The sequence below is a fragment of the Rhinopithecus bieti genome, unplaced genomic scaffold (assembly GCF_001698545.2).
Source record: "Rhinopithecus bieti isolate Rb0 unplaced genomic scaffold, ASM169854v2 scaffold_27006, whole genome shotgun sequence".
Lineage (NCBI taxonomy): Eukaryota > Metazoa > Chordata > Mammalia > Primates > Cercopithecidae > Rhinopithecus > Rhinopithecus bieti.
In genome coordinates, this window is record NW_016813373.1 from 3,385,161 (window position 1) to 3,405,709 (window position 20,549).

Below are 20,549 nucleotides of genomic sequence, written 5' to 3' on the forward strand. Positions count from 1 at the left end.
TTTATAGTAACTACCTAACAGGATTGTTGTAAGGGCTATCTGAGATAGGGTCAGGAAAGCACTAACACAATGCTTGTCACATAGCAAGCACTCAATAAATGTTAGCGGTTAATTTTATTTATAATTGTATCCCATGGATATTGGAAAGCTATAGAAAGTTACTGTCTTGCTGCTATCACTCTAGATTCCAGAACCTCTTTGTGCATCCTGTTAAAATATTGTTTTGATGATTAAACAAGTTAATATTTGTAAAGTGCCTAGAACAGTGCCAGGTATATAGTAAGTGCTGTATAAGTGTTTATTCCATGTTTTAAGTTAATGAAATCAGTTAAGCAATAGAAATAAAATTTTTCCACTTTACAAATGAGTAAGCAGAAGTCAGATAAGTTAAACTTCCTGTCTAAAGTAATACAACTAATAAAGTATGGAACCAGTGTTCAATCTCTGTCTCATTTCATATTATAGCAGCTGCACCTTAAAATATGATTTAAAAAGACATACCTAGTCCTATCATCACAACACATTTTTCATTTTTGTGAGATGCTTTCCATCTTTGCCCAGATGCAAGTAATAGTTTTACAGAATTGTAGGCATAGCCTGCATAAATTTTGCATTCCACTTTTTTCTTAGCATAATATCATTGTCTTTCCTCCCCTCCCCTCCCCTCCCCTCCCCTCTCCTCTCCTTTCTTTTTCCTTGAAACAGAGTCTCACTGTTGTCAGCCCAGGCTGGAGTGCAATAGTGCAGTCTCAGCTCACTGCAGCCTTTCCCTCCTGGGTTCCAGCAGTTCTCCTTCCTCAGCCTCCCAAGGTGCTGAGATTACGCCTGGCTAATTTTTATATTTTTAGTAGAGACAGGGATTCAGCATGTTGGCCAGGCTGGTCTCAAACTCCTGACCTCAGGCGATCCACCTGCCTCGGCCTCCCAAAGTGAACATTATATCATTTTCTATTTTCCTTTATAGTCATTGTGTTAAATTTTAATGGATGTGTAAAAGCACATCAAATTGATTTTCCTTAGCTTTTATCTTACTGTTGGGTATTAGTCTCTTTCCTGTTTTTGTTATTATATATTACATAATACTTCTGTAAGCATATCCCCAAATACAGCCATTCTCTTCTGTTGATTTATTTCCTTAGATAAGTTTCCAGGAATGGGATCATTGGATTGATGATTATGAATCGTTTTATTGTTTTGGACATATATTGCCTGGTGCCTTCCACCAGCAGTATATGGAGACTACCAGTTTCAACACTGAGATAAGAGGCAGAATTGATACCCTCACTAGCAATGAGAATTTTGTTTTTTAAAATTCTTGCTGATTTACTTAAGAGTAAAAATGATATCTCAAGGCCATTTTATTTTTGCATACTTTGATTATTCTTTAAAATAGGTTGCTACCTAATTTAATTCCTACTTTCTTTTCTGCTTTCTTTCTCCTCTAGTTTTTATTATTCAATTAATAACATTTCTTGAGTGTTTACTTTGCACCAGACCCTGTGCTACATGTTTTGGATACAAATGTAAAGTGAAAGATACAGGATTTTATGTCTGGTAGGAGACATATTTGAGCAAATAGACTTTGGCTTTATGTGATAAGGACTTTGATAGGTGTCCACATAGATAAGAACAGAGAGACATAGAGGGAGAAGAAGAACTATCAAACTTCTTGGCTGCCATGATATTTTGAAACATATATAGATTCTATCTGTACATACATATTTATGAGTATACTTAACAGGAAGTTGCATACAGATATGTGTGTGCACATGCACACATGTGTATCAGACAAAAGTCTGGAGATGTATCATATTGGATCATCATTATCATGAGATGACAAAAGGAACCCATGCCCAAAGATAGGAACAATGACAGATAGAAAGATGGACAAAGAGCAATCCAAGAAAGGAGAATGAAAGAAAAAGGCAGCCAGGAGGGAGGAAAATCAGAAGACAGCAGTGGAAGGAAGGAATTTAAAGAAGTGAGAAGCAGTAACCTCTACCAGATTGGACTACTTGGAACTCATTGGGTCTGATATCTTTTTACCTTTGAATGCCATTCGGAATGTGAATATCCTGTCCCTATATGGGTATTAGCTTAGTAGAGAAGAAGCCTGGGCTTTAGGGTCAAATAGACCCTGGTTCAGATCATGGCTTTGCAACTTACTAGCTGCATGACCTTGGGCAAGAATCTTAACGCCTTTGCAATCTTTACCATATCTTTACTTTTACACCCTTCACCTTTACAATATCTTGCAAGGGTGCTAGAATTAAATGAACTGATGTCTCTTAGATGCTTAGTGCAATGCCTGGCACATAACAGGTCCTTTGCAAATAGTAGATGCTTTAATTATTAGTACTCTAAATATAGTAGTGATTATTTTAAAACTTATCCCATACATGCTGTATTCTTCTAGTAATAACTAGTCTTAAAGAGGTAGAAGAATGAAGTAGTTAAGAGCTGAACTAAATCTCAGTTATTTAGCTCTGGGCCTTGGACAAGTTACTTTACTTCTCTGGGCCTCAGTTTCCTTATCTGTGAGATGGAGACAATAATGGCACCCACCACATAGATTTATTTTGAGCATTAAGAATGGTGCCTGCCGCATAATAAGTGCTGCATCAGTGATAGCTTTGATGATGATGATGATGATGACAGTGATGATGAAGGCAATGATGATGATGATAATGACGGCTACACCTTTGGACCAAATAACTTTACTCCATTTTAAGAATATAAGTAATTCTGTACCTTTTGAGTTCTTTTTATGCTTTCCCTTAGTCATACTTCATTAATTTCTCCTGAAAGTTTTAAAAGTCTCTCTTTTCTTTTCTTTTTCTTTTTCTTTTCTTTTCTTTTTTTTTAAGGGGGGGTTCGATTCTGTTTCTCTTTTGTCTATTTTGTTTCAATAATTTCATCAGCTATTAGATTCATCGAGCTCAACACTTATGACTTTTTTTTCTTTTTTTTCTTTTTTTTTTTTTGAGACGGAGTCTCGCTCTGTCGCCCAGGCTGGAGTGCAGTGGCCGGATCTCAGCTCACTGCAAGCTCCGCCTCCCGGGTTTTACGCCATTCTCCTGCCTCAGCCTCCCGAGTAGCTGGGACTACAGGCGCCCGCCACCACGCCCGGCTAGTTTTTTGTATTTTTTAGTAGAGACGGGGTTTCACTGTGTTGACTTTTTTTTTCTTATAGCTATTTTTATTCATCAACTATCTTACCCTGATTTTATGATCTTGCTTACTTATTTCCAAGTGGAAAACTGACTTCATGATCACCCATGCCCTGTTGAGCGTCAGCATCCTCCCTTTAAGAGCCTGCCCCTTTTCTTCTGGTATTTGGGGCAACAGTCTGATATTTGTGGAAATGGCATTGTGGTAATATCAGTGCATGCAGAAACATTTTGGGATACCTATAGCCATTTAAATATTATGTAAGTTTTACCCTCTTCCCAAGTCCCCAGTCCCTATACTCCCACTCTCCTGTTTGCTCATTAGAATTGTTTTTTACAGTGGGAAAAACTAAAACTATACAAATTTCCACCTGTTTCAAAGTGATCTGGTTTTAGACTTTAAAAAGCTTTTTTGTTTGCCTAAAACAGATAGGCCTTTGTTTTCTGCTTACAAATATAAGAGAACACAGAGTATTTCCCATCTTTACGCCACAGATATTTTGTATCTGGCTTTGGTGTTAACTTCTGGAAAATCGACTTTCATTTGTTCCTTTCTTCTTAGGGACTCCCACTGCTTGCAGGTTATGTCTCTACGCTCTATTTTCTATGTCTGCCATCTTCTCTCACCTTCTTTCAACCCTCCACATGTATTTCTTGTATCTGTTTCTGATTCACTAGCCCATTTTCCTGCAGTGTTGATTTTAACGTTTACTGTATGCAGTGATGATCTTATTTCATCTGTCATAGAATGAGTATATCCTGGTCCGTTCCTGTGTCTTAATGGGAATATTTCTATCTCCTTAAGAATGAATAACAGCTGTTTCCTGAATAATTTTTTCACATGACGTCCAAGGTTTATTTAAGGGGGGCTATAATTGCTTATAAAATCTTCTTAATTTTCCATTTTTCTTTGGGGCTACATAACTTTCTCATTAGGGCCAGATTTTTTTTTCCATTTTCTTATATTTCCTCTCCAATTTTTGGAGTGTTTATCATATGGAAGCTGACTTTAAATTTCATTTCCACCAGTTTTGGAGGGTCAAGAGCAGGTCAGTCAGAGATGATCTCTTTTTTCTCCACAGCCCACCTTTTCAGGAATCAGCAGTGCACTTCCTGCAGCTGAAATTGTAGATCAGACAATTTTAATGAGACATTTTTATCTTGGCCCAACCACATGGTTACTCCCAATGTTTATCTCTTAAAACAGGTTAGAGGAGAATTCTTAGAATTTTGTGCCTCTAATGTAGCTTAAAAATAAAAATTTTTTCAAGGCTTATTATACTTTGTGTTTGTATACATTTGATTAATTGAACTTTTCAGACAATTTCATGTAGGATTTTTTCTTTTAATTTAGGGAGAGGTAGCTCTCCCTTTCTATTCTGATTTTCACTAGAAAGCCAGAAGTTAGCATTGGATAGTGATAAAATCTAGATTTGGCATGGCATGGTGTCAGAGTTTGGAGTGAGAGGGAAATGACTGCAGATTCTGATCACACTCAACTCACTTGTGTGACCTTGAGCAATGAAACAAATATTTCTGGTCCTCAGTTCTTTCAACTGTAAAACAACAAAAATAATACCCATCTTACAAGATTGTTGTAAAGATGAGATATGGAAAGTACCTAACAAGTTGCCTGTCAGTTGGAAGGTTTCCAGTAAGTGATTGCTGCTATTATTAGTAGTATCATTAAGTTCAAAGTGGTGAGAAAGCACTATCAGTTCTGTGATTATGTGGATATAAGTCGAAGGTTAGGAGAGGCCAGGCCTTATGGCTCATGTCTGTAAGACCAGCACTTTGAGAGACTGAGATTGGAGGATCCCTTGAGGCCAGGAGTTTGTGATCAGCCTGGACAGCATAAAAAGACTCTGCCTCTACTAAAAATTAGAAAAAAAAAATTAGCCAAGCCTGATGGCACACATTTATCGTCCCAGCTACTCAGGAGGCTGAGGCAGGAGGATCCCTTGAGCCTGGGAGTTCAAGTTTACAGTGAGCTATGACTGTGCCACTGCACTTCAGCCTGAGCAACATAACTTGTTTCTTTAAAAAAAGATTTGGAGAGCTCTGACTCCAACTTCGCAGTTACAGTTTTATTGTAGAAAAATTTTAAAACCACTGGACCAAGTCAGAAAAATGTGACTCTGCCAGAATCTCTCTGTGTGATCTTGGCCAGGTCATTTCATTTTTGAGGCTTGGCGTCTTCATCCATATATTGAAGAGGTGGTGCAGCAGTGATGACTTCTTCCTGTCACCTTTATCTAGGTCTGCAAGCTTCTTACCACCATCATGGGTATTAAAGTCATCTTTTGTTTTTGTTTTTTAATATATAGCTAATCATGTCATTCCCCAGTATAAAGCCCTTCCTACAGTGGCTTCCTGCTGCTCCTGGGTAATAACCTGAGCAGGGATGACCTCTCACTGCCTCTCTGGGGTCCTCTCTCTCTCTTCCCTCTGGCTCAAGCTCTGGCCAAGTTCCTTCCCCTCTAGAGCCTGCACTCCTGCAACTTCCTCCCTTGACTGCTCCCTGACCCCTCCCACCATATCCTCTTCCCCCCACAGACTTCATTAGAGCGTGGAACCCTATACTTCTCCTTTGTAAGTCATCATAATCGTAATTAAAGTCCTGTTTGCTCTAGGCCCCTACTTCTAGGTGGTTAATAGCTGTTTCCCCAGTACCTAGTCTACTGCCCTAGCAGGTCATAAGTACTAGATAAATATTTGCAGGATGAATGAATGAATAAATGTGATCTTGAACATAATGCTAAAGAAGGCATGGTCTTTTATTTTTAATACTTCCTGTAGGTCCAAGACTTAGGCAGGTTGGATGCTAAGAAATAAGGCTTCATAACAATTTCAAAAATAAATGTTCCAGCATCTTTTTTTTTTAGCTATTGGTTCTTTGACAAAGAATAAAGTAAAATTAAATTATATTGCAGTCCTCATTTCAAGTGAGAAGTGACCAGTTTTGTATACCTTTCCTAATTACAAATATCCCCAACTCTGGGACCAGGCTCCACACAATCCCCCATAAAAAGTCCTTCAGGAAAGGGTGAGTGGGTGCCAGTCAGTTCCACAGGAGGCCCTGGCCGGGGCTGGGGAGTGGGCAGTGAATGGGGTATGTGACGGAGCATTTTCTTCCATATTTGGTGTGTATGTCTCTACGTTGGGCTGCCTTTGTTTCTTTGCCGTATCCAGACTTGTACTTGGTCCATGATACTCAGACCTATGGGGACAGAAGTTGGTTGGCAGAGTAAAGTCATGTGAGTGGTTCTGATTCCACCCAAGAGTGGGGTGGGATCTGTCTGAGAGAGCATTCACCAGGGCAATCCTGAGTTTCTGAGTTGTCTTTGAATCCCTAACACCTGGCCCACAGTAACCACTCTGAATAGTTTGTTTCTTTCCCGTCTATGATAATAATGCCTTTCATTTATGTGTCATTGCATCGTTTATAGAGTGCTTTTATAGTCACTAGCTCATCGGAGCCTCACACACTGTGAGGTCGGTACTGTGAGTATTTTCATCTCTGTTTAAATTTCTAAATTCTGTTTAAGTGAATTTAGAAAGGGAAAAGAAAAGCTCAGAGGGGTGTTTCTTGCCAGCTAGTGCCAAGATTTACTTTGGAATGAGGTGGAATTTAGATTTTCATTTTGTACATGTAAATTGCCCAGAGTTAGAGGCAGAAGGTGGTAGAGCTAAGACTCAAATCTGGGTCTTCTCATTCCAGGTGTAAAGACATCAATTGCCTCTCACTGGGCTTTTCTGCACCATAGATGATTTGCTTCTTTCTATCTCAGCATAACAGATTTAACAAAAAGACACTGTTACAAATTGTGGTTTCTTTTACACATTTGGTTGTGTTTTGTTTTGTTTTTTTTTTTAATTTTACTGATTTAAGCTGTGTACTTTCTGATTCTTTTTTTCTTTTATTCTCAGTCATTCGGCAAGCATATATTGAACATCTGTGTGCCAAGAACCATCCCAGACGTTAGGAAGAAAATTAAGACACGATCCCTCCCTTTGAGGTGCTCACGACATAGAATGGGGCATGGGTACATGAATAAGTAAAACACAGTTGAACAGGTAACTCTGTAGAGGTAGGAAAGTCTAGGAAATGGTCACTTTTACATGGGAGTAGGAGAGAGGTCAGGCAGAGGTCGTAAATACAGAAGAGATTGGGGTGGGTGACAGCTCAGACAGAGAGTACAGAAGGGTGGGGTGAGAAAGTCCCTGAACTGGAGTATAGTCCAAGGTAGTGGCAGCAAAGGGGAGCAGTGAGGGGGTGGATCTGGAGAGGCAGGATGGGGGGACTTGAGGTCTTTGGGTGCTAAAGGTAAGGTATTCTCAAGGCAACAAGGAGCTCTTGAAATCATTTAAAACAGGTATATGACATCAGATTTGAAACATTAACTGGCATTGAATATTTTGAGAGCTATAAGTACAGTGAAACAGGGAACTACGATCTGTTGTAGGGAAGTCAGCCCCCTTCACACCAGCTGTCATTTCTGCTAGTAGTAAGAATAATTCGGGACAGCTGTGTAGGAGCTTGGAACGAGGGGTGCGTAAAATTGAACCAAATGGCTTTGCATTCTGATGGTTTTAGTTGTCCTGTGATGTTGTGACTTAGTATCAGCTCTCTCAACAGGAAGTCACTAAGTAGAACCTAAAAGAAGTGCTTCCAAAGTATGTTCTTGTTTTCCACAAACTGTACCTAAAGCTTAAACCAATAATGTCAGATGTTTTTGTTCTCTCTGAAACAATTCCAAGCCATTTTGCAATCCCTTAGAGCATCAGATACATGAAGTACGTCAGACAGCATCATTCCTTGTGAATGTCATTTTTAAACAGCAAATGAGAATACCAAGGACATAGTGAATTGGGAACGCTTTTCTCCATTTCTGTGAAAAGTTAACTAAAAGCAAATGCAGCATCATGAATGGACTTTATCTTAGTAGGGTAAGGCTGTGGTTTTTTGGATGTGTGCTTGTTAAAGCTGGGTACTTTCACCACTCAGAGCCAAGTTCCCATCACATTTGAAGGCTTACTGTTCCTACTCAGAAGGAAGTATAAATACAGTACAACTCACTGATTGTCTTCCTGTGGACTTTAGGAAATGTACTTCTAGACTATCTCATAGTTGAGCTGTTTCCTCCATTAAAACCTTCAGAATTTTCCATTTACTTTATACCCTGGCAATCTACACTGAATTAAATAATTTCTGTTAATAGGACACGTTTATCATCCTAAGAAACTTGAAATGATGTGGTTCTTAGCATTACATTCTATTGTTACCCCTGCTGAGTATGACATTAAATCATTCAAGAAGGAATTACAGAAAGATTTTATTCTCATGGCCATTAACAGGAAAAAAGAGTAATTTTCCATCATTGTAATATGCAGTTTACAGAGGGGATGGCTGTATGAACCTGGGCATGCCTTTTAATCTCTTTGGCCTCAGTTTCTTCATTTTAAAGTGAGATTTGACCCATCTGACCTGGGTCAAACTTTATTACAAACATTTATTTCTTCCACATACAATGTTGGCATACACACGCCAAGAGCTGGGTGGGAACTTCACATTTTCAGGGACCCAGGTTCTTGCTGTTATTGCTCCACTGTGCTCACCACACAGCTTCACCCTGTGGTTGAGTCTACTGCTCCAGTGCCCGCACTCATGTCCACACACCAGCCAGTGAGAGGAGGGAAAGGACCAAGGGGAAGACACACCCCCTCCTTTAGAGGCATGATCTAAAAGTGACACGCGGCCTCCACTCATACCACTTTGACCAGAATGTAGTCACATGGTCACACCTCACTGGGAGAGAAGTGAGAAATGGCTGTCACATCATGTCATATAGTTGTCATGTACAACTGCAATGTGTGTGTTGGGGAGGGGTAGATATCTGAGGACAACTAGTAGGTGCCTGCCATAGCATGTGAGGTTCTTTCCAGCTTTAAAAATAAATAATGCGTGCAAGTTCCATGTCTAATTGCCTATCAACCTGTGAAAAAAATCTGGACACTATCCCTCTTGTGCGGATGCCTGTGTTTGAAGGTGGCAGAGGAGGTAGATGGAAGAATGCCCATCTTCCTTGTGTGACCTTGTAAATTTCTATAGCATAGCCTGATGGAATGCATTCTTTGTGTGAAAAGAAAAAAAAAGATTATTTTCCCTAAAAATGGGAAAACAGATAAGAAATTAACTGGGACCTTAGTTGCTTTTTGCAACTTTCTCATCCAAGTTTGGTTTTGCATCCAAAGAATCAAGTTAGCTTCTGTTGAATACAAAGTACTAATTCCCTCCCTTGCATGGCCCAGGGTATATATGGACTATGTTTGAATTAGATACAGCTGCATGTTTGGATTTTTTTAATTGTGGTAAAAATTGCATAACAATATTTACCATCTTAATAGTTATGTACAGTTCAGTGACATTAAATACATTCATAATTCTGTGTATCCATCACCATCATCCATCTCCAGAACTCTTCATCTAGTAAAACTGAAATTCTATACCCATTAAACAGTAACTTCCCATTCCTCCTTCCCCCCTGTCCCTGGCAGCCACCATTCTATTTTCTGTCTCTATAGTTTTAACTACTCTAAGTGCCTCATATAAGTGGAATCATACAATGTTTGTCGTTTTGAGAATGGCTTATTTCACTTAGTGTAACGTTCTGAAGGCCCATCCATGTTGTAGCATATATCGAAATTTCCTCTTTAGCTTCTCTTTTTTAAGGCTGAATAATATTCCATTGTATGTATATACACATTTTACTTACGTGTTCCTCTGTCAGTAGAAACTTGAGTTGCCTCCATGTTTTAGCTATTGTGAATAATGCTGCTTTGAACATGGGTGTACAAGTATCTCTTCGAGATCCTAATTTCAGTTCTTTTTTTTTTCTTTTTTTTTTTGAGGCATAGTCTCACTCTTGTTGCCCAGGCTGGAGTGCAAAGGCATGATCTTGGCTCACCGCACCCTCTGCTTCCCAGGTTCAAGCTACTTTCCTGCCTCAGCCTCCCAAGTAACTAGGATTACAGGCATGCACCACCATGCTGGCTAATTTTGTATTTTTAGTAGAGACGGGGTTTCTCCATGTTGGTCAGGTTGGTCTCAAACTCTCGACCTCAGGTGATACGCCCACCTCGGCTTCCCAAAGTGCTGGGATTGCAGGCGTGAGCCACTGCACCCAGCCCCTAATTTCAATTCTTTTGGGCACATACCCAGAAGTGGAATTGCTGGACCATATGGTAGTCTGATTTTTAATGTTTTGAGGAACTGCCATAACTTTTCCACAGTGGCTGTAACTTTTCGCATTCCCACCAACAGTGTACAAGGATTCTAGTTACTCTGCATCCTCACCAACACTTGATATTTTCTGGGTTTTCATGAGAGTAGTCATCCTAGTGAGTGTGAGGTGGTACTTCATTGTGGTTTCAAATTATATCTTCCTGATGATTTAGTGAGATCGAACATCTTTTCATGTGCTTATTAGCCATTTGTATCTCTCCTTTGGAGAAATGTCTATTCAAGTCCTTTTCCAATCTTTTAATTTAGTTGTTTGCTTCTTTTGTTGTTAAGTTTTAGGAATTCTGTATATTTTTTGGTATTAATCCCTTAGTAGATATATGATTTCAAATCTTCTTTCTCATTCTGTAGGTTGCCTTTTTATTCTGTCACTCATATCTTTTGATGAACAAAATTTTTCATTTTCATGACATCCAATTTTTTTTTCTTTTGTTGCCTGGTGCCTTTGGTGTTATTTCCAAGAAATCATTGTCAAATGCAATGTCATGAAGCTTTTGCCCTATGCTTTCTAATAACAGCTTTATAGTTTTAGCCCTATGTTTCGATCTTTGATCCATTTTGAGGTCATTTTGTATATAGTATTAAGAGTCTAATGTCATTCTTTTGCATATTGATGTCCAGTTTTTCCAGCACCATTTGTTGGAAAGACTCTCTTTTCTCCATTGAATGGTCTTGGCAGCCTTGTCAAAAATCATTTGACCACATATACAAAAGCGTATTTCTGAGTTCTCCATTCTATTTCATTTTATATGTCTATCTTTATGTCAGTACCACACTGTTTTGATTATTGTAATTTTGTTATTAAGTCATTTGTTCTAACTGACTTTTTTATTGTGTGTGGAATCTTTAGGGTTTTCCAAACATAAGATTACATTACTTGCAAAAAGAAATGTTTACTTTTATCTTTACAATTTGAATACCTTTAATTTCTTTTCCTTACCTAATTGCTCTGGCTAGAACTTCCAGTTCCATGTTGAATTGAAATGATGAAAGTGGGCATCCTTCCCTTGTTCTTGATATTAGAGGGGAAGATTTTAGTCTTTCACATTAAGTAGGATGTTCACTGGGGTTTTTTACATGTGGCTTTTACTAGTTTGAGGTGATTTCCTTCTACTACTAGTTTGTTGAGTGTTTATCATGAAAGGGTATTGAGTTTTGTCAAATGCTCTTTCACCATCAATTAAGATGGTTATGTTTTTTCCCTTTATTCTGTAAATGTGGCATATTACATTGATTGATTTTTATATGTTGAACCATCTTGGCATTGTAGGAATAAATCCCACTTGGTCATGGTGTATAATTTTTTTAATATGCTGAATTCAGTTTGCTGGTATTTTGTTGAGGATTTTTGCATCAATGTTCATAAGAGATACTGGTCTATAATTTTCTTTTCTGTAGTGTCTTTGTCTGGCTTCCGTATCAGGATAATGATGGTCTTATATAAATAAGTTAGTAAATGTTTCCTCTTCTTCAGTTATTTAGAAAAGTTTGAGAAGGATTGGTATTTGTTCTTTAAATGTTTGGTAGAACTCACCAGTGAAGCAATCAGGTGCAGGACTTTTTACAGCTGCATGTTTTAATCTCTAAATTAAAGTGAAAAAATCCTGCAAAGTTTCTTTATATGGTATGGTAGTCACTTGACATGGTCACTAGTATTCCAAATCTCCTCCCTCTGGGTCCATGTGCACTTCTTTGACCCTGTGTGACCACATGACTTGTTTTTCCAGATGAAATGTGAGTAGAGGTGATATGTGTCACCTTTAAGAGGAAGTCTTAAGACCCAATGCAGAATTCTACAGATTCCATTCTGCCTACCATGGTGACCTGCAAAGTTCCAGATTTCTGGTCTGTTTCCATCTGCATTCCTGAATGAGGACATAGCACAGAGCAGTGACCCTGCTGACCTGTGATGAACATGTACCCAGGAGTGAGAAATAAACCCTTGTTGTTTTAAACCATTCTGTTTTGGGGATGTTTGTTACTACAGCATAACCTACTGGCTGATACAAACAGAAACTAAAATACCCCACCTATGGATAATGAGTGCTAGCATGTCAGTTACTACTTAGCTATTGAAAGTGAAGTCATTAAAGACCCATTATTGTTAATAATTGTTAATAAATGCCAGAAAAATCCAGTGCCTAATGCATGTATCTTTTACCCAAATACTAGTGCTCAAAGTATTAGTTCAATTTAGTTGTTATTGTTCTTTCCTAGTAGTTAGTAGTAATATTTTAAGTAAATGTATATTCACAAATTGCATCTTAACATAATTTTAAAGTTATAAGATGTACCAAGATTTTAAAAGAGATTGATAGACTTATGATCCATCTTTGATTCGATTCTGGCAGCATTAGTGGCTATAGGAGGTTTTTTTTTTTTTTTTTTTTTTGAGACTGAGTCATTCAGGCTGGAGTACAGTGGCACGATCTCAACTGCAACCTTCACCTCCTGGGTTCAAGCAATTCTCCCACCTCAGCCTCCCAAGTACCTGGGACTACAGATGCATGCCACCACGCCCAGTTAAGGTTTTGTATTTTTAGTAGAGACGGGGTTTCACCATGTTGGTCAGGCTGGTCTCCAGCTCCTGACCTCAGGTGATCTGCCCACCTTGATCTCCCAAAGTGCTAGGATTACAGGCATGAGCCACTGTGCCCAGCCAGGAATTTCTAATCTAGTTTCAGAAAAAGTTTATGAAGCTAAAAGTTATTTTGTAGTTCTGATGCCCTGCAATTTGGTGACTTTTGATCTGTACCTGTAAATGGTATTGCCACAAATACAAATAGCATAAATGCCATCATATCAGTTTTTTCTCCAAATGTTTATTTTTTAACCATTTAAAAGAATTATTTCATTTATTTGAAAGCCAGTTCCAAAAATAAATGATAATAGCTAACGATTGTTGTATGCTCCTATTTGCCATGTGGATCTCCTATTTGCCATATGAATTATCTCAAAAATCTTCATAACAATCATCATTTACCTGAGGAAATTGAGATATAGAGAAACCAATAAATTTACTAAACCCCACATAGTTGGGAGAATGGGTATGAAGGAACTGGGATTTAAAGACATGTTTTCTGTGACATCTGGCCTCTTGGAGAAGGGTAGGATCCCAGAACTACTTAATGTCTGTTGTTGATTTTGCCCAAGTGTGAAGGTAGCAGTACAGATGAAATATAAATTATACTTTTTTCACACACAGCCAGTGTGTTATTTTCCCCCTCAGGAACCCCTAGTTTTTATTTATTTGCTTGTTTATTTAAGTAAATGTCTTTAAAATAATTACTTTGAGCACCATCCTCAATGATCATACTTTCTTGTCATCATTAGAAGAACTAGCTTTGACCTCGCCATCTACCGCATGTCTCCACCCCAGCACACAGAATAATGACCTCACCTCTTCTTTAGGTCTCCAGCTAGGGTTGTTTATAAGTGGCCTGTCTAGATGTCTTCAGGTGACAGATATGAATATATATCTTGTGCTCAGACCCTGGCAGAAATGCCAGGGAGAAAATATGTGATTCTTAAATATTTACAAAGAGATCTTATCATGGTCCTCTGATGATGTTAAGAACCCAAAGAACCTTAATTGTTTACAGTGCTCTCCCTTTAAAACTTTAAAAGCAGTGGCCTGGGTTTCTTCTTTGCATGATGAGCAGAGTGGACCTGGCAGTCCAGAGGGAAAGCTCATTTGCTTGGTTGACTTTTTGGGAAAGGTGTGCCAGTGAATGTGTTTTCACTTAATAATCTGGAAACCAGGGGATCGCGGACTGGCATGCAGAGTTGCTCAGCTAGAAGCGTCTGAACTTGAGTGGGAAGGTGACAGGATTCAGTGTGGCTTCGGGCCAGTGTGGTTTGTGAGCTTAGCCAGCTATCCTATGACAGTTTTACAAGTACAGAACTCTTGAGTATGCTGAAGTTGAATATTCTGGGAAAGGAAGGGCGAAGGTGATTGAACTGTGCTCTTGTTTTTGCTTTCAGGCAAATTCCTCTTCTATACTGGGTGCAGTCATCTTTAGCTTGTCAGTTATTGTCACAACTTGTTGGGAAGATCATCAGCTTAGCCACTTAGAGTTGCCTAAATATTTGAGCAGAAACCCCAGCCCTTCTGCAGGGTCTCACATGAACATCCTACCAGATGTGGGGATATCAAGGTAAAAGACAGGGCAATTCGTGTAATACTACTAATAGCATACACTGGGTGCCAGGCACAGTTCTAAGCACTTTACATGTCTTAGGAAAAGGTGCTTTTAGTATTCTTATTTTAGAGGTGAGGAAAACTTAAACACTTAAGTGACTTGCCTGGGGTCACACAACCAGTTAAGAATGGAGCTAGACTCAAACCCAAGCAGGCTGACTGCAGTAGCCAGAATGACCCAATCATAGTTCCCAGTAGTATTCTCTCAAGGGATTCAATAGGATCCATAATGATTCACAGGACAGAATGCATATTTCAGCAAAACATGTGTTTGTTTTTTGTTGTCTGAAGGTTGTAGATGATGTACCTGGCAAGCATGTCAGAATTCTGAGCTGCCACTGGATGGGAAACTTCCATGTCAGAGAATCCTTTCTCCTTCCTACATGGAGAGGCGGTGAGTTAGTGAGTACAATAAGAGATAGTGCTTATACAGGCCGAGCGCGGTGGCTCATGACTATAATCCCAGCACTTTGGGAGGCCGAGGCGGGTGGATCACGAGGTCAGGAGATCAAGACCATCCTGGCTAACACAGTGAAACCCCGTCTCTACTAAAAATACAAAAAATTAGCCGGGCACAGTGGTGGGCACCTGTAGTCCCAGCTACTCAGGAGGCTGAGGCAGGAGAATGGCGTGAACCCGGGAGGCCGAGCTTGCAGTGAGCCGAGATTGCGCCACTGCCCTCCAGCCTGAGCTACAGAGCGAGACTCCATCTCAAAAAAAAAAAAAAAAAAAAGAGATAGTGTTTATACATAGATGAGGTATTCGAAAATCTTTATGGAGCATACGCTGTGTGTGGAGCATGTGCCAGTAACAAGACAAGGATGATCGTCTTTGTGTCTCCGTGAGGATCCAGCAGACCTCTGGGGAGAAGAAGGAGAGTTCACTTCAATGAACCCAGAGCCCCTCACTTTCCTGCCTTTTTGGAGACTGCTTGCCTTCCATGGCCACATTATCCTAAGGGAGGAAAGAAAGAGTTAGCGTTCCATGGCCTTATCCAAAGCCTTCTTTGACTATGATTGGGAAAGAGTGCTTTGGGGGATGATACTGCTTAGTGCAAATAAAATGTCCTCTGGCTTGAACCTTAGAGAACCCTGAGCATGGCATCCACCTTGCTGTGGGAGCCAACACTTTAATTTCCTTTCCTTGGCTCACGCCTGTAATCCTGGCACTTTGGGATGCTGCAGAGGGAGGATCAGTTGAACCCAGGAATTCCAGCCTTGGCAATATAGCGAGACCCCTTCTTCACAAAAAGTTAAAAAATTAGCTGGGCTAGGTGCTAGTGTGTGCCTATGGTCCCACCTACTCTGAAGACTGAGGTGGGAGGTCACTTGAGCCCAGGAGGTCAAGGCTGCAGTGAGCCATGATCACCCAGCCTGGGCAACAGAGCAAGACTCAATCTCTTACAAGAAGAAGAAGAAAAAAATATTTCTCTGACTATCGTAGCCTGGGAAAGTAACAGTAATAATTAAATTATATTGTCATTTATTCGTCATGTACAAGTGAAAAATCAGCTAGTTAGCATAATAACCATACAAGGCCTTCTGAGTTGTTTATTTTTGTCATGAAAGATCATTTAAAATCATCTGCAACTATTTGTCTTGGTTTTTGGCCCTTGATATCTGGGAACTTCTTTCTAGAATTTCTCTGATACATTGTGTCCACTGTATCTTTCTAAGAGGTAGGTTTATTTTTATAAAAATGTTATCACTTCTGGGAGTGGAAACATATATTTGATAATTTAGTAAGACGTCATCAAGAATAGTGTTTATTTTAAAAAATACTAAATGTACATTTGTCTTCATTATTGTGGAACTTGGGGTTGCTGGCGGTAGGAGACTTACGATGATTTCAGATGCTTTTCTCTAGCAAAGAGTATTATTTTTGCTTCTCTCAAATATCACTGAGTTCCAGTCTTCTTTATAGCTTTTTATAAAAGATAAATTTTTTTTCAGAACCATTTATTCTCACCAGGACCTAAATTCAAATAAAGACATAGTTGAGTTCATATTTGATTTGAGACTATAGTCATGTTTCATTTAAGTAGCTTTGGAAAATACAGACATTTGGTTACCGTTTGATCCCAGTTACTCACTCTAGTTTGTTATCAAACTTCTGGTTCAGCAACATTAAAGGGAATTAACACTTGAATTTACATCTGTTCTGATTTGAGGCTCATGGCTTGAGGTTCAAGGGCATGCCTCTTATTAAAATCATTTAATGTTCTATACATCTCTGAGAAAGTAATCAAAATCGGATGCTTACTCTCACTCCTAGACTCAACTTCAGTGGTTATTTCTTTTATAAAATTATTTGCTTGATGGGAATTTTAAATGAAAGGCAGTGGTTTAGAGGTTGAAGCAGGGTGGCTCAGAGTCTCTTACTGTGTCATGAATCACTTGAACCCTACCACACACCTTTTCCTGTGCATTACTGATGATGCCTCGTGTGGACCCCAAAGAACTTTTGAGGCCGGGCACGGTGGCTCAAGCCTGTAATCCCAGCACTTTGGGAGGCTGAGATGGGCAGATCACAAGGTCAGGAGATCGAGACCATCCTGGCTAACACAGTGAAACCCCGTCTCTACTAAAAAATACAAAAAACTAGCCGGGCGTGGTGACGGGCGCCTGTAGTCCCAGCTACTTGGGAGACTGAGGCAGGAAAATGGCGTGAACCCAGGAGGCAGAGCTTGCAGTGAGCTGAGATCCGGCCACTGCACTCCAGCCCAGAGCGAGACTCCATCTCAAAAAAAAAAAAAGAACTTTTGAAATTTAAAAAAAAACACAGGTGAAAGCAATCGGGGCCATTTTCACCCATTTAGTTTAGCAAACATTTTTGAGTTTGATAATTTCTGATGCTCGTGAGGATTTGGGGAAACCAGAACCCTTGCTGTGTTAGTGGCTCCTCATTGGTAGGTAATTTATCAATATCTTTCAAAATGTTTAATGCATTTACCATTGATCTACATAGTCTACTGCTAGGACTTCACCATATGTGATGTATTAGTTACCTAGTACTATGTAACACGTTACCACAAAATTTAGCAGCTTAAAACCACAAATATGTATTATCTCATACAGTTTCTGAGTTCAGGAATTGGGAGCACTTTAGCTGGGCATTTGTGGCTCAGGGTCCCTCATGAAATTGCTGCCAAACTGTGGGCAGCAGCTGCATTCATCTCAAAGCTCAGGTGGGGCTGGAGAATTCACTTCCCAAGCACACTCATGTTTGCTGTTGGGAGGCCTCAGTTCCTCACCACCTGGATCTTTCGTGGGCGACCTGAGTGTCTTTATGATGTACATGCTGGCTTCCTTCAAAGCATATGAACCAAGAGAGACAGAGGGAGCCGGCCAGAGAGCACCCAAGAGGGAAATTGCAATCTTTTATAACCGAATCTTGGAAGTGGCCTACCATTATGTCTACTGTAGACTGTTGATCACATAGACCAACCCTAGTACAGGTACAGTGTGAAAAGAGATTGCACAAGGGTGTGAATCTTAGAGACTGGGGTCCCTGCAGGCCATATTGGAGTCTTCCTACCCCATGGGGCTACTCTAAAAACACAAAAGCCCGAGCTGTATCAACAAGCTGAATGACCCTCTATGTGCTAAAGAATGATCCATCGTACTGTGGAATGTGTCGCACCTGTTAAAAAGAATAAAAAATCTATATATGCAGATATGAAAAGATCTTTAAGTTATACTTTTAAGTAAAGATTTATAATAGTGCTATATAGCTTGATATATTTTAGATAAATTTAATATATATACATGTAATCTGGCGTAGCATATATATTTTTTTCTGGAGTGAAAAAGTGTTTTACATTTTCCCTCCCTCGCTTTCCATAGGGAGAAATTTTTAGAAATTTAGAATTGAGGCACCTAAGCCTGTACCGATGCTTGTGTTCCCTGCCTGTGTTCAGGAAACTATACAGATGTTTATTTTCCAAGTCTCAGGGCTGCTCGGGCCATAACTGCTCCTATGCTCGCCTCAGATCTTCACTTGAAGCTGGTTTTCCTGTTGTGCAGTGCACTAAGTGACACACAGAGGCTTTCTGCCTCAGTGTCTTCAGCCAGCTGAGCAAGAATTCTTGTTGCAACAAGTTTTGCAAGTTCCAGGGTGCTTGGTCTGCCTGGAATCTCATGAATCATTAGATTTTTGTCTCACTTAGATTCCCTCCCAGCTTGCTATCCTGTCTAAAACGCCCTTTATTCCCAAGCGGGCTCTTGAGGCACTGCTGGCCTGACTCTGCTTTCTTCTAGAAGCAACATGTTTCTTCCTAGCCCTAGGGTGAAATGCTTCAGTGGAAATTCTACTTCGATTATGAAGTTGCAAAGTCTGTCCTTTGGTCTGCCAACTTTTGCTTCTTACTATCTGTCAAATCCTCATTTATTCAGTAAGTATAAGTAAATCTGCTAGACACCTCCATCTTGCGCTAAGTCTGGTTATTTCTTTCATTACAGCATATCCTTGGCTTTCTTCTTAATTAATTCACTTCATAAACATGCATTTAGCAGGCTGGGCACAGTGACTCACGCCTGTAATCCTAGCACTTTGAGAGGCCAAGGTGGGCGTATCACTTGAGGCCAGGAGTTCAAGACAAGCCTGGCCAGCATGGTGAAACCCTGTCTGTACTAAAAATATACAAATTAACTGGGCGTGGTGGTGCACACCTGTGGTCCCAGCTACTTGGGAGGCGGAGATGGGAGGATTGCTTGAACCCGGGAGGCAGAGGCTGCAGTGAGCCGAGATTGCGCTGCTGCACTCCAGCCTGGGTGAAAGAGCAAGACTCCATCTCAAAAACAACCAAAAAAATGCATTTAGCATCTGTTCTGTGCCAGACATTGCATTAGGGACTGGGGATAACTGTGAGCAAAAGGCCATGGTTCCTGCCCTAATGGATCTTACCGTCTAATGGGAAACTCTGATACCACTCAATTACACATACACATCAATGACTACAGACCACAGACTCTGTTAAGTCTATGAATGAAAAGGCCAATTGCATATGTAAAGCAGGGAGATTTGTAGGGTCAGTGATACGATATGCATGCCTTTGTGCACATTAGAAAAAGCCATCTGCTGTCAGAGGACAAAACAAAAGGCAACCCCCAGGTATATGAAAACTTCTAGGCACACAGTTTGGCAAGCCACTGGAGTCTTTTCTAGTTCATACAAAGGACTAGAGGAAGTGTCCAGTTGGACAAAGCCTCACACTAAGGTGCGTGGCTTGACCAGTAGGGCAGCCTCCCCATCCCCGTACTTGATTCTAAACCCCGTACTTGACTCTAAACTTGATTTACAGCACTGTCGGCCCAACCTAATGCACAGGACTTGGACATCTGGCTGATCTGGAGGATCAGGGAAGGCCTGAGATGAAACCTGAAGAATGAACAGTAGTAACTAAAGGATGGGAGAAGGGTGGTGGGCAAGACCATCAAGAGCCTTTCAGGCAGAGAAAACTGCATGTTAAAAGTCACCAAAGTAGGAGAGAGCCTGGGACATTCCAGGAACTCAGTCTAGAGAAGGAGAATGAGGGCAAGAGTAGGTTTATACAAAGCCAGAGCAGCCAGAAGAGTCCAGACCATGCAGGGCAGGACCTCTGAGGACAAGTCAGTAGGGCTGGATTGAGCATGGTCTTGAATGCCAAGCTAGGGAATTTGAACTAGAGTATCGTTCTTTTATTTATATCAGGGTCTGAATTATTTTGTTTCCTTTTTTGCATTTAAGTTTAATCATTCTTTGCTTACTTAAATTTGTGTTTATGATCCTACTTCCTTGCCATTTAAAGATACATCCAGACTTTTTTTTTTGGTCTCTTTGCAAAAATGGCATGCATGCTCAAGGCGAGTCTTTGGATTTACTGCTGGGAACATGG

At 40.0% G+C, this 20,549-nt stretch overlaps 1 protein-coding gene across 2 annotated transcripts in view; it reads left to right on the plus strand.

Annotated features, from left to right (window-relative positions):
* Positions 1-20,549, plus strand: part of CUNH1orf21 (chromosome unknown C1orf21 homolog) — a 253,360-nt gene that overhangs the window by 150,570 nt on the left and 82,241 nt on the right. Inside the window, exon 4 of one of the 2 annotated variants that reach the window (XM_017848108.1) lies at positions 14,966-15,068. The exons of the other annotated variant lie outside the window; for it this stretch is intronic. Within the exon in view, the coding sequence (XP_017703597.1) occupies positions 14,966-15,068 (103 nt within the window). The remainder of the gene's footprint in view (positions 1-14,965; positions 15,069-20,549) is intronic. 2 annotated transcript variants of the gene reach the window in all.